The sequence below is a fragment of the Leptodactylus fuscus genome, chromosome 1, assembly GCF_031893055.1.
Source record: "Leptodactylus fuscus isolate aLepFus1 chromosome 1, aLepFus1.hap2, whole genome shotgun sequence".
NCBI classification, from domain to species: domain Eukaryota; kingdom Metazoa; phylum Chordata; class Amphibia; order Anura; family Leptodactylidae; genus Leptodactylus; species Leptodactylus fuscus.
The window spans coordinates 226,383,516-226,395,602 of NC_134265.1; the positions used below are offsets into that span (position 1 = coordinate 226,383,516).

General features: G+C 39.0%; 1 protein-coding gene across 6 annotated transcripts in view; it reads right to left on the reverse strand.

Moving 5' to 3' along the window:
• SLC20A2 (solute carrier family 20 member 2) overlaps positions 1-12,087 on the reverse strand; it is an 86,248-nt gene that overhangs the window by 7,999 nt on the left and 66,162 nt on the right. For all 6 annotated transcript variants that reach the window (XM_075283825.1, XM_075283840.1, XM_075283858.1 and 3 more), the window contains exons 5-9: positions 8,015-8,111; positions 6,954-7,073; positions 5,711-5,908; positions 4,120-4,711; positions 3,557-3,742 (exon numbers count right to left, since the gene is read on the reverse strand). In XM_075283825.1, coding sequence (XP_075139926.1) covers positions 3,557-3,742; positions 4,120-4,711; positions 5,711-5,908; positions 6,954-7,073; positions 8,015-8,111 — 1,193 coding nt within the window. The remainder of the gene's footprint in view (positions 1-3,556; positions 3,743-4,119; positions 4,712-5,710; positions 5,909-6,953; positions 7,074-8,014; positions 8,112-12,087) is intronic.

The following is a 12,087-nucleotide window of genomic DNA, read 5'->3' on the forward strand; positions in this document are numbered from 1 at the left end:
GCTGCAGAGGTGAAATACCACATTGGCAGACGCAGGAACTCTAGTGCAGCAGAACCTAGATAATGCTGGAAAGGCAACAGTGAGGGATCGGTTGAGCAGACTATGCAGTCTTTGTTTTAGCCATGTACAGTTCCCTGATATATATAGAATATGGACAAAAGTATTGAGTTCTGAACCTCCACTGGCACTAACATCGATACAAAAAGAATGTATTGGCATAGGTTTTCATGGCAGAGCAGCTGCATGCAAATCTTACATCACCAAGCACAAAGCCAAGTGTTAGATGGAGTGGTGTAAAGCACACCACAAGACATCATAAGACTGGAGCAGTGGAAATGTGTTCTACGGAGTGACAGATCGCATTTCTTTATTTAGCAGTTTGTTGGATGTTGTATGAATTTGATTTATGCCATGAGAACGTTGCCTTTGGTTGAGATGGGTTCATGCCAGAGGGTAGTTTTTCAGTGGCTGGCTTTAGGCACCTTAGTCGTAGCAAAAAAAAAAAAAAACTCATTAACCCCATCAAATTCCTTTGGGATGAACTAGAACGGAAACTGCAAGTCAAGCCAACTACAGTATCTGACCTCACAAATGCTCTTCTGGATGAATGGTCAAGGTATAATGTTATAGAAAACCGTACTCATGCCTACAGATTTAAAATTACATGTCATGAAACCTATAGGTGTTTCAAGTACTTTTGCCCATATGAGGTATTTTTTTTATATAACTGGAAAACCCCTTTAGCCTGACATCTTCACCAAATAAAGTAAACTTAAAGAGGTTAGAAGCAGTGCCTGATACTTGCTGGGTATCAAAGGATTGCCATGTTAACTGTTCAACCCATTGTGCAGAGTCAGTGTCAGGACAGCTCCTTTAAACCCTATTTACAAGCATTGATTTGACTGATAATACCACATTTTGTCTTGTGTAAATGATGTACCTGACCTGAAGATCTTTCATTTACAGTTCATACAAAGCACATTCCTGATTTATCACCATAACTCAGAACATTTACTATAGTAAAGGTTCAGAGTTACCATGACCTACCAATTTGCACACTGGCAATCATTTATCATTTTTATGGAAAATTGGTATAAGTAGATATTTTTTTTGCTACCCTAGAGACATAACATCATGAAATGGAAGAAATAGGCTATTTTAATTGAAAAATATCTGCAAAGCTTATTTTTATTTTATGCACATTACAGCAATCCAGCAAATTGGCTACAACAAAGCAACTGGCCTTTAAAAGGCAAACGTGTCCCTATTTACAGAGCCAGACATAATGTTTGACACAGAGGCCCGTAGTACTCACTTGCCAGTAAGATCCGGTGTTGCTCTGCACTTTGCTTCTCACAGAGAACTAATTTCCTGCTGCTATCACTGGTCAATCACAGATAACGTCTACTGAATTACATTTTTTTCAGCAAAAGTGATCAATATCTAATGCTTTGGGGAGACACGGGGAGCCCAAGCTGCTTGTGTGCCATGGCAAATTTTCAAAAGCTAGGTATGGCGCACATATGACTAAATATCCAGTAATGTCACATTGCAGTGACAGAATTTAGTATTATGATAACTTTGCAAACAAACTAATATTTTTTGAAAACTACTTGATTTTCAATCTGATTGCATTCATCCCCAAATCAATGACTAACAGTGTAACTAAACTTTTGGACAATTTTTGATTTTCTGTCAGTATTTGTGTCATTAATACATTCTGTAATATACTTTAATAACACATTTTATCTCCTTTCTGTGAAATCCTGCATCTCTTTATTCTTTCCCTTGCCTCTATATTGAGAGCTCCCCCCCTCCTGAGTAACTGTGTATGGAGTACGGGCTTGGAGAATGGGGCTGTGTAACATGTAGAGAAAATGAGGGGAGGGTCGCTTCAAACAGTTAGGTCTCTGGTGTTCTAAAATGTACAAACTTGCTTTTGGTATTATATATAAAAAAGGGGAGATTCACACTACTTTGCAATGTTATCCAGATTGTCTCCATACATATTACTGGTTGAAAACATAATCAAGATTGGGTTATTTATATCAGATTTCATGCCCCTACATATAAAATATCCTAATCCTGACTGTGTTTTCACAGAGAATCTCCTCTTTCATTTGACACCAAAAGTAAGTTTATATGTTTTTGTCTGAGATAACTTTATGAAGTGACCCTCCCCTCTTTTTCTCCAAACTTTACACAGCCCCCCTACTTCATACACAGATACACAGTTACTCAGTGAGAGGCAGGAACAGCTCTCAATACAGAAGCAAGGGAGAAATAAAGAGATGCTGGATTTCACAGAAAGGAGCCAAAATTTGTTGTTAAAATATATTACAAAATTTATTAATGAGAAAAAGACTGCTAGAAAATCAAAATTGTCAGACAGTTTAGTTACTTTTTAAAAAAGATCTCTCACCACCTCGTTAAAGTCCACTTCTTTGTAACATTTAGTAGACACTGTTCAATCGATTCTGGCACAGTTGGATTTTTTGCTTTAGTCCCACCGCTCCCAAGCAACCTATGCTGTTTGTTTTGTGTGAGAGATGTGCTATTTGGACTCTGTACTGTCAGGTGGGTGGCAAAAGGCGGGAGCAGACGAGGGGTGGGATTCTAAACTTTGACACTGTCCACCTATTACCAGATAATGAGACCTGGAGTTGTTGGAGGTGGTGAGAAGTCCTCTTTAAGGATGTGACATTTTTGCCAAGTGTCTGTTAATCTCACAGTATAAAGAATGTCTGGTACTGCCAAGCCTTCTGGCTCCTTCTCTATGCCCCAATTCTGACTTTATATCTGAAACCCTGACTAATTAGAAGACTGGTTGATATGGACATGATGCCTGACAACTTCACTCTGGTTGTTACCTAGAGTATTTCTAGCAACTTAAAAAAAAAAAAAAAAAAAAAAAAAAAAGTTCCTGTGTTTCTATAGCACAAAGAGACAAGAGGTTTGCCAGTTGTTACACCATGACATTCCTAACCATGTTGCATTATTAGATGTATGCATTAAAAAAACTAACAAAAAGAAAACAAATTTCTAAAAGCAGTTTTCCACACAATGAACATTAAATATAACATCAATCTTAATATGTGCCTGACCACTAGAAACCCCACTGATTCCAAGAATGGGTGTAGGTAGGTTCTATTTTATAACAAAAAGTCATGGGGTCACTTGCCGATGAAGGCTATAAAACTAGCAGAGCAGTGGAATTTAGGGTCTTACCCTTTTCTCTGGATCTAATTGATATGTTATAAATGTTAATTGTGGGAAAACCTATTAAATGAGCAGCTAAGAAAAAAGTAAGCCGTTAGAAATGAAGGGAGAAAACATTATCAAACACTGGATTGTATCGGAAAACTTTAGCGCACATTTTGCATTTATGTTTTAGAGAATAGAATGATCATATATATTAATGTGAAATAATCTACTTATTAATTAATTCGATTTATTTTGTTTCTTTTCTTTCACAAAATTTGACAACATAAAGGCAAAATGGCTTGGATACAATGTAATGGCTGATACCACGTAAAATATTTAAGAATTACATTACCTGGATGGCGTAATTGGAGTTAAGTCTTTTCCCATAGTTTGGATCACTCGTCGACCCCATACCCAAAGGCCAGCACAGATCCCCACTCCTCCATACAAAAGCAACCACACTGGTGTTGAGGCTTCTTGCATGACTCCTCCTTGCTGGTATATCAACCAAAGAGCGACTAGAGGTCCAATGGCATTGCTGTGTTAGAGAAAGACATTAATGGAGAACAATGCATACTGACACCACAAGGGAAAGGAGTCTAACTAACAGTAACCACCAGTAGGGGTGATTTGTAATATTTCTGTAAGCAGCCTGCCAGACCTTTTTGTGCAGCTCTTGAGAGCAGGGTCCTTACTCCTATAGTTGGGACTGTTTACAAAATTGTTTCTCTGTGCATGATGGATTGTAAGGTATTGTAGAATATGTAGGTGACATGTGAATAAAGATTATAATTAGTGTACTTAAGTACTTCATAACATTAACTGAAAAATGGGAGAATACCTACTATATATGGTTCCATGTAAATTGAGAATAAATAGATTGCAAATGATACATGGCAATGGAGTATCCTTTACCTCACATCATTTCCTCCATGAGCAAACGATCCAAAGCAGGCTGTCAGAATCTGGAGAAAGTGGAAGAGCAAGTGGACCTCTGACTTGTCTTTTTCTTCCTTGTCCTCTTCCAAAGAGTCATCCGGTGGGGGAATTGGATCAGCTAGTTCTGTAGCAAGCTTCATCTCTACGCCACCTTCTTCTGCCTCAATTTCTGCTTCTGCTACAGCATTGCAGTAGCTGGAGTAGCTGTCATACCGTATACGTTTTTTGGAGTAAGACACAGTATCCCCAACTAACTTTTCGCTGTCCTCTGGCGTTGCGCTGTCAGATGCTTTGAATGTCGAGTGTACAGGCATGCCGCAAATAGCGGCTGTATAGCATGTGTAGCTGTTGTTGCGTCTCAGCACTCTGTAGTTGTTTTCATGAGAAGGGCGATCATCGGTCACTCTATCTAGATGTATTTTGTGCAACAAGTCCTTATATAGGCCTGAGTCCTTGTGTACTGTATGATACACATGAACATCACTTTTCATGTTGTGGCCTTCAAAACTAAATGTACCATTAGAAATTGGAGATCTAATTGAGCCATTTGTCATTGAAGCAGCCCTTCCTATAAAAAGGTAATACACACACAAAAACCATACATGAATAAATAGAAAAAGATAAATAAATAAAAAATAAAAACAAGTTTGTCTTTGCATCAAAAGCATTACATATCCAGTGACTATTCAACAAATCCTGCATAATTTCAGCAGTGCAAGAGAATATAAGAAACAATACAGTATAAGAAACAGTATCTTATTAGTGAATAATGCTTCTTTCTCTACTTATCAGGAAGATTTTTTGACCTACCCCTTCTAAACTCATTCATTGTGAGATATTTTTAGAACCTCACAGAGGGAACTGAAGCTCACAGTAGTGATGGGGGAAGTAATGAGCAGGAACTAAGTGGGAGAGGAGCGACATAGACAGTATTTTCTACAGAAAGTTTCTATAGGTCCGAAATCCAGTATAATTTCCCATATGACCCTACTGCTGCTGCTTATGAGGGAACATATTCTCCTCTATTTTTCATGTGAAGTATTGGAGCCATCATAGCCGCTAGTCTCCACCCATCATCGGAGAGAGACATGGCAACTAGTACTAGAGCATGCACAGGGGAAAACTGCCAGACAATGCAGATGTCATCTCATAACAGAAAGGAAAAAAAATCCATTATTCCTTGGATCTTCATAGAACGGGGCCTTTAAAAACCACAAGTATATAGCTGTTATAACATGTATAGGGCAGGCACTGATCCTTGTTATAGGATCATGACTAAGGGCAGTGTCTGCACAAAATGCATCAAAACAGTAGTGTACATCAGCTGGTTGCACATATTTCAAGTTGTACTTTAATGAAATAAAAGCAAAACGATATAAAATTAATTATACTTTTGTACTGAGGACAATACAAATCACAACATGAGTTTTAACTCAATGTGGACAGGTGATCAGTGTTATCTATATATTTCTTGTTTATGAAGTGCAGAGGTACAGCAGTTTGTGCATGCTACGTGGACCATTTTTCTTCCTATTCTAACAAGATACAAGCAAAAAGAAAGACATACCATATGGAACCCTTGTGCTACCATTCACTACAGACTCCGATCCAATGGCAGCTTCTGTGGTAGCACTAGTAAGAGGCACCACGCTTTCATCATTCCCCTTTGCACCAGGCAACTCTTTAAAGACAGCAGCTTCTTCGTCTTGAATTTTATCAAGGCTTTCCTCTGATATCCGCGACAATGCTTCTTTCTTTAATCGACCTACATAAACATCAAGTATGAATTCCTTCATCTCACAGGATCACTCTCACACATTTAAGGTTCTAGTCCCCGATATTACTTATTCAGGTGCCAAGAAAAGATGCTGAACGTATGTTAAGCTCTATTTAATTGGCATGTATATATTATCCATCATTAAAGGGAACCTGTCAGATTTATGCAGCTTTTTGCATAGGCGGCATGAAATGGCAAAACACTTTCTAGTTACAAAGAAGTAGATTTTTCTCAGAAACAGTATGGCATATCGGAGAAGACTTGGGGGAGATTTACCTAAATGACAAGCTCTTTGTAGTCCATAACACAGTGCGGTGATCACTTCTTATAATACTCTTTAAAGGGAACCTGTCAGGTGGTTTTCTAACATAAACTGGCCTGTCAAATGCCACAAAATCCGGTCCAAAAAACCAGTAGCTGCAACTGGAATCCAGTCTTGGCATTCCGCTCCGGATTAGGCCCAAATGAAAGGGCCTGATTGGGAGGAAGTGTCACGAGACGGACGTCCGCGTCTGAATCCGCCTGAAGAAAGGGCATGTTGCTTCTTTGAGTGCCTATGAACATACATTTCTCAATGGAGGCTTTTATGTACAATCTGAAACCACACGGGGTGATGATCACCTGACCAATCTTTTCTACAAGTATTCACATTCATTCCTAATCATTCTCCAGTATAAACATGCCCTGCTACCATATGACAAAATGTTCACTCTTCAGTGATCCCTACTCTTTTGTGAACATTAATGTAGTTTTTCAAGTTTTTGCAGCAGGTAAGGCAGAATTGCAGCAAACCATCTCCCTTTCACAAAAACATGGCATTTAGACGCAATTCCATGGTAAGTGCACCAAAGAACACACCATAGCTACAACACACATCATGATAAACATGGGTTGAAAAATATTCCATAACGAATACAGTAAATACAGAGGAATTCAGGAATTTAAGGTCTAGGCGGTTTCAACATGAAATAATATTTGGATTATTTTTTTTTTTGTAAAATCATCACACAAAAAACAAAAAACAAAAACATACTTGCTATTTTCTTTCTCATCCACGGGCAAACAAAAAACCACACTAACAGAGCACATAAAAAGGCAACGCCTAATGATATTAACGCGGTGCCCCACACAGGAAAGGTCTGAAGTCCTAGCACTGGAAATAAAAAAAATAAAAAATAAAAAAACAAGAGAAAAATATTTTATTACATAGATCAGACAAGCATAATGAACATAGCTTGCTTTATGCATACATTTCTTTTATGTATGAGAGCATATGAGGTCAGAACAAGAATATAAACATTGGTTATACAATCATAATATGCAGATACACTACTGGAACTACTGGATGTCTCTGATTCTATTCTAGCGTATGATAACTTAGCATACACGCCCTCATACACTTGCATATTAGATGAGGTTGGATTTAAACACAGGTCCATCAAGTCCAACCTATACAGAAAAGGTGACTTTAGACCTTCTTATTGACACTAACACAAATAAGATATTGAAAATAAAAAGTTATGTGGCAATACAAACATTACGTGGGCTTGTTTTTTGTTCTGCAAGTTTTCTCATGTACTGGTACTATTGTAAGGTGCTCACGACAAACTTTTTATACATTTTTGAAAGAGGTAAAAAATAGTAAATAATAATAATGAGATAATGTTCCTGTATGCGTGGTATAAACATTTAAAAAGGATTTTTTTTTTTAATTAATAAACTTTTTTGTATTATAAACTCTATTTGGTAGTACTATTACAGGTCCTCAATTGTTAAGGCAACTCAATAAGACCTCACAATCATATTGTAGGGACTGCAACAGGCTCCCTAAGTTCGTATAACTACTTATATCATTGTCACTATTGACTATGACAAATAAAGGGTTAAAATAGCCAGGATCAGAAGTATCTCGGAATCCGGCGTCAGCTATGCAGTATATTAGAGCTGGCAATGACTGCTTCTGGTGCAGCCACAGCTCTTACACCAACTCAATGAGGTAACAGGATGGCGTAGTATGAGACATGCCCATACCCCATGCCATGTACAGAGCACAAACAAGTTGAATTATGGATTACATTTGCAATTATTACTTACATGGGGCACCTGTGTAAAATATAGAAAATACATTAATTGCTATTGTAGCAGCATAAAATATTGGGAGTGCCCGTAGTCCATTAGGAACTGGATCCTCCTGCAAGACCAAAAAGAAAAATGTATTAGCATGTAAATGAAGAGGTTATTCATCCAAAGAAACATGGGATCATCCATATCACAAATCCAATAAGCCACAAATTAATTTTAATCAGACAGCATGAACTTGCGCACTAAAATTCCTAAGGCTGAGGCTCCACATTGCAGAAAAACTGCTTTTTTGCCACAGATATTGCTGTGGTTTTTGAAGCCAAACCCAGGAGTGGCTACCATAGGATTCGGAAATATATAGGAGGCTCTTATACTTCTTCCTTCTGCTCAATCCTTTCCGCAACAGAAAAAAAGTAGCTTTTCCACAATGTGGAAGGGGTACTCATACAGTCCTATGAAAAAGTTTGGGCACCCCTATTAATCTTAATCATTTTTTAGTTCTAAATATTTTGGTGTTTGCAACAGCCATTTCAGTTTGATATATCTAATAACTGATGGACACAGTAATATTTCAGGATTGAAATGAGGTTTATTGTACTAACAGAAAATGCGAAATATGCATTAAACCAAAATTTGACCGGTGCAAAAGTATGGGCACCCTTATCATTTTATTGATTTGAATACTCCTAACTACTTTTTACTGACTTACTGAAGCACAAAATTGGTTTTGTAACCTCAGTGAGCTTTGAACTTCATAGCCAGGTGTATCCAGTCATGAGAAAAGGTATTTAAGGTGGCCAATTGCAAGTTGTTCTACTATTTGAATCTCCTCTGAAGAGTGGCATCATGGGCTACTCAAAACAACTCTCAAATGATCTGAAAACAAAGATTGTTCAACATAGTTGTTCAGCGGAAGGATACAAAAAGCTGTCTCAGAGATTTAACCTGTCAGTTTCCACTGTGAGGAACATAGTAAAGAAATGGAAGACCACAGGGACAGTTCTTGTTAAGCCCAGAAGTGGCAGGCCAAGAAAAATATCAGAAAGGCAGAGAAGAAGAATGGTGAGAACAGTCAAGGACAATCCACAGACCACCTCCAAAGAGCTGCAGCATCATCTTGCTGCAGATGGTGTCACTGTGCATCGGTCAACTATACAGCGCACTTTGCACAAATAGAAGCTGTATGGGAGAGTGATGAGAAAGAAGCCGTTTCTGCACGTACGCCACAAATAGAGTTGCCTGAGGTATGAAAAAGCACATTTGGACAAGGCAGCTTCATTTTGGAAACAAAAATTGAGTTGTTTGGTTATAAAAAAAGGCGTTATGCATGGCGTCCAAAAAGAAACAGCATTCCAAGAAAAACACATGCTACCCACTGTAAAATTTGGTGGAGGTTCCATCATGCTTTGGGGCTGTGTGGCCAATGCCGGCATCGGGAATCTTGTTAAAGTTGAGGGTCGCATGGATTCCACTCAGTATCAGCAGATTCTTGAGAATAATGTTCAAGAATCAGTGACGAAGTTGAAGTTACGCCGGGGATGGATATTTCAGCAAGACAATGATCCAAAACACCGCTCCAAATCCTCAGGCATTCATGCAGAGGAACAATTACAATGTTCTGGAATGGCCATCCCAGTCCCCAGACCTGAATATCATTGAACATCTGTGGGATGATTTGAAGCGGGCTGTCCATGCTCGGCGACCATCTAACTTAACTGAACTTGAATTGTTTGTCCAAAATACCTTTATCCAGGATCCAGGAACTGATTAAAAGCTACAGGAAGCGACTAGAGGCTGTTATCTTTGCAAAAGGAGGATGTACTAAATATTAATGTCACTTTTCTGTTGAGGTGCCCATACTTTTGCACCGGTCAAATTTTGGGTTAATGCATATTGCGCATTTTCTGTTAGTACAATAAACCTCATTTCAATCCTGAAATATTACTGTGTCCATCAGTTATTAGATATATCAAACTGAAATGGCTGTTGCAAATACCAAAATATTTAGAACTAAAAATGATTAAGATTAATAGGGGTGCCCAAACTTTTTCATAGGACTGTATATGATGTGGCCATGGGGCAGTAGTGTGCACATGGCTGAGAATTCCACATAAAAACCACAAGTGGTTTTACTGTAAACTCTCATAGTTTAGCAATGAATGGCTTGTAGAGGTGAAGGACATGGATCCAAGTTGATTCACCTGTACAGACATTTTTCAAAACAAAACAACCCATACCGTTAACTTCCACTACTTAATTAGCAGCCACTATGCATTCCTGCATTTGGTACATCCACTAAATTCGGGTTTGTCTATAGAGAATCTGTGGCTGCTTACTGGATTTTATGTGCTTCACCATGTTATAGGTGATAAACTGCAGTCATCTACAGCACAACAATTTAATGTCAGCCCGAGATATATTCATACAGTACTGTGCACAACTTTTATGCAGGTACAGAAAAGATACTTCAGAGCAAGAATGCTTTCAGAAATAGAAGTATTAATTGTTTATTTTTGTCAAATAATAAACTTAAGTGCAGGAACAAAAGAGAAATCTAAATCAGATAAACAAGCATGACAGAAAACAGAGTTGCCTCCGCCTCAGGTTCCGGACCAAAAAACTCCATGTGAACATATTCCCATCGACCAATGTTAATGAAAAAAAGGATCAGAGATATCAGCTTGAAACAGGTCGGAAGATTATTATCTCGGAAAATAATAGACACTATAGGTGTCTGCCAATCACGTACATCCCACTCCATTTGCTAACAATTTGCATTAGTGGGTCAATCACAGTTTAAAGAAGACCTTTCATGGGTTTGGGCACATGCGGTGTTATATACCGCTAGAAAGCAAACCCAATTTTTGCCCTGGGTGAAGAGCTGTCGGTGCCGGTACCGTAGCTCTTCATCGTCAGAAGGGCGTTTCTGACGCTCTGTCAAGAACGTCCTTCTCCACAGCAGTGCCTATCGCGCTGTACTATGTGATCGGGGAGGTACGCCTCCCTCCCTCTGCTCACAGTGCTCGTCTATAGAGGAGTATTATCAGGGAGGGAGGGAGGGAGGGGGCGTTCCTCCCCGATCACACAGTACAGCGCGATAGGCACTGCTGGGCAGAAGGTCATTCCTGACAGAGTGTCAGAAACGCCCTTCTGATGATGAAGAGCTACGGTACTGGCACCGATAGCTCTTCATCCAGGGCACAGATTGAGAAAGCTGACAGTGCACTGAATTCAGTGCACTGTCTGCTTTCCAGCGGTATATAACACCGCATGTGCTCAAATCCATGAAAGGTCCTCTTTAAAGGGTATTTTGTCAAATTTAACATGGCTTATCTCCGGGAAACACCTTATAGAGTAAGAGGAGCTGAGCAAAATGATATATAGGTTGTGATTTAAAAAAAAAAAAAAAAATGCAGTGATTTATTGATATTTATATTTAAACCTTTAGTCTATTTGTTGGTCCTACTCAGTGGCTGACAGCATTCCCTATATGAGATCCTAGGTGCGGAGCATGATTTATATAAACTTGATCATTTGCCATGAACAGGGTTTGTTTTCTTGGTACCTTACGCCAAGTGTGTTTTGAAATATTTTTCCCTCCACTACCCAGTGCTACAAATAGCTTAAGGGTAAGTTCATGCAGGGTTTCTTGGATCGTAACCAGAGGTGGGTAAGCCGGGTAGCCGCAACTGAAAGCCGGTGCACTGCACCAGCATCCAGCCGCGCACTCTGCTCCGGATTAGGTCCAAAGAAATGGCCCAGTCCGGAGGAGGGAGTGCCTTCAGGCCGAATCATGAGGCGAAATGGCCTGAAGAATGAGCATCTCGCTTCTTTTTCCGGGAGCTGGCACAAGTTAGCTCCCAGAAAAAGCTCCTGAGCGGCTCCCATTGATTTCAATGGGAGACATCTTTTTGGTCAGGATTTTGAGGCGAATATGACCTCAAAATCCTGACCAAAAAACTCTGCGTTAACTTATCCTAATGGTGACAAATGTAATGAAACTCTATTTACTAAAGTACCCATAACACACTGACATACTCATGCGTCACCAAAATTGAATAATTTGGGATTATAATTTGCTACTC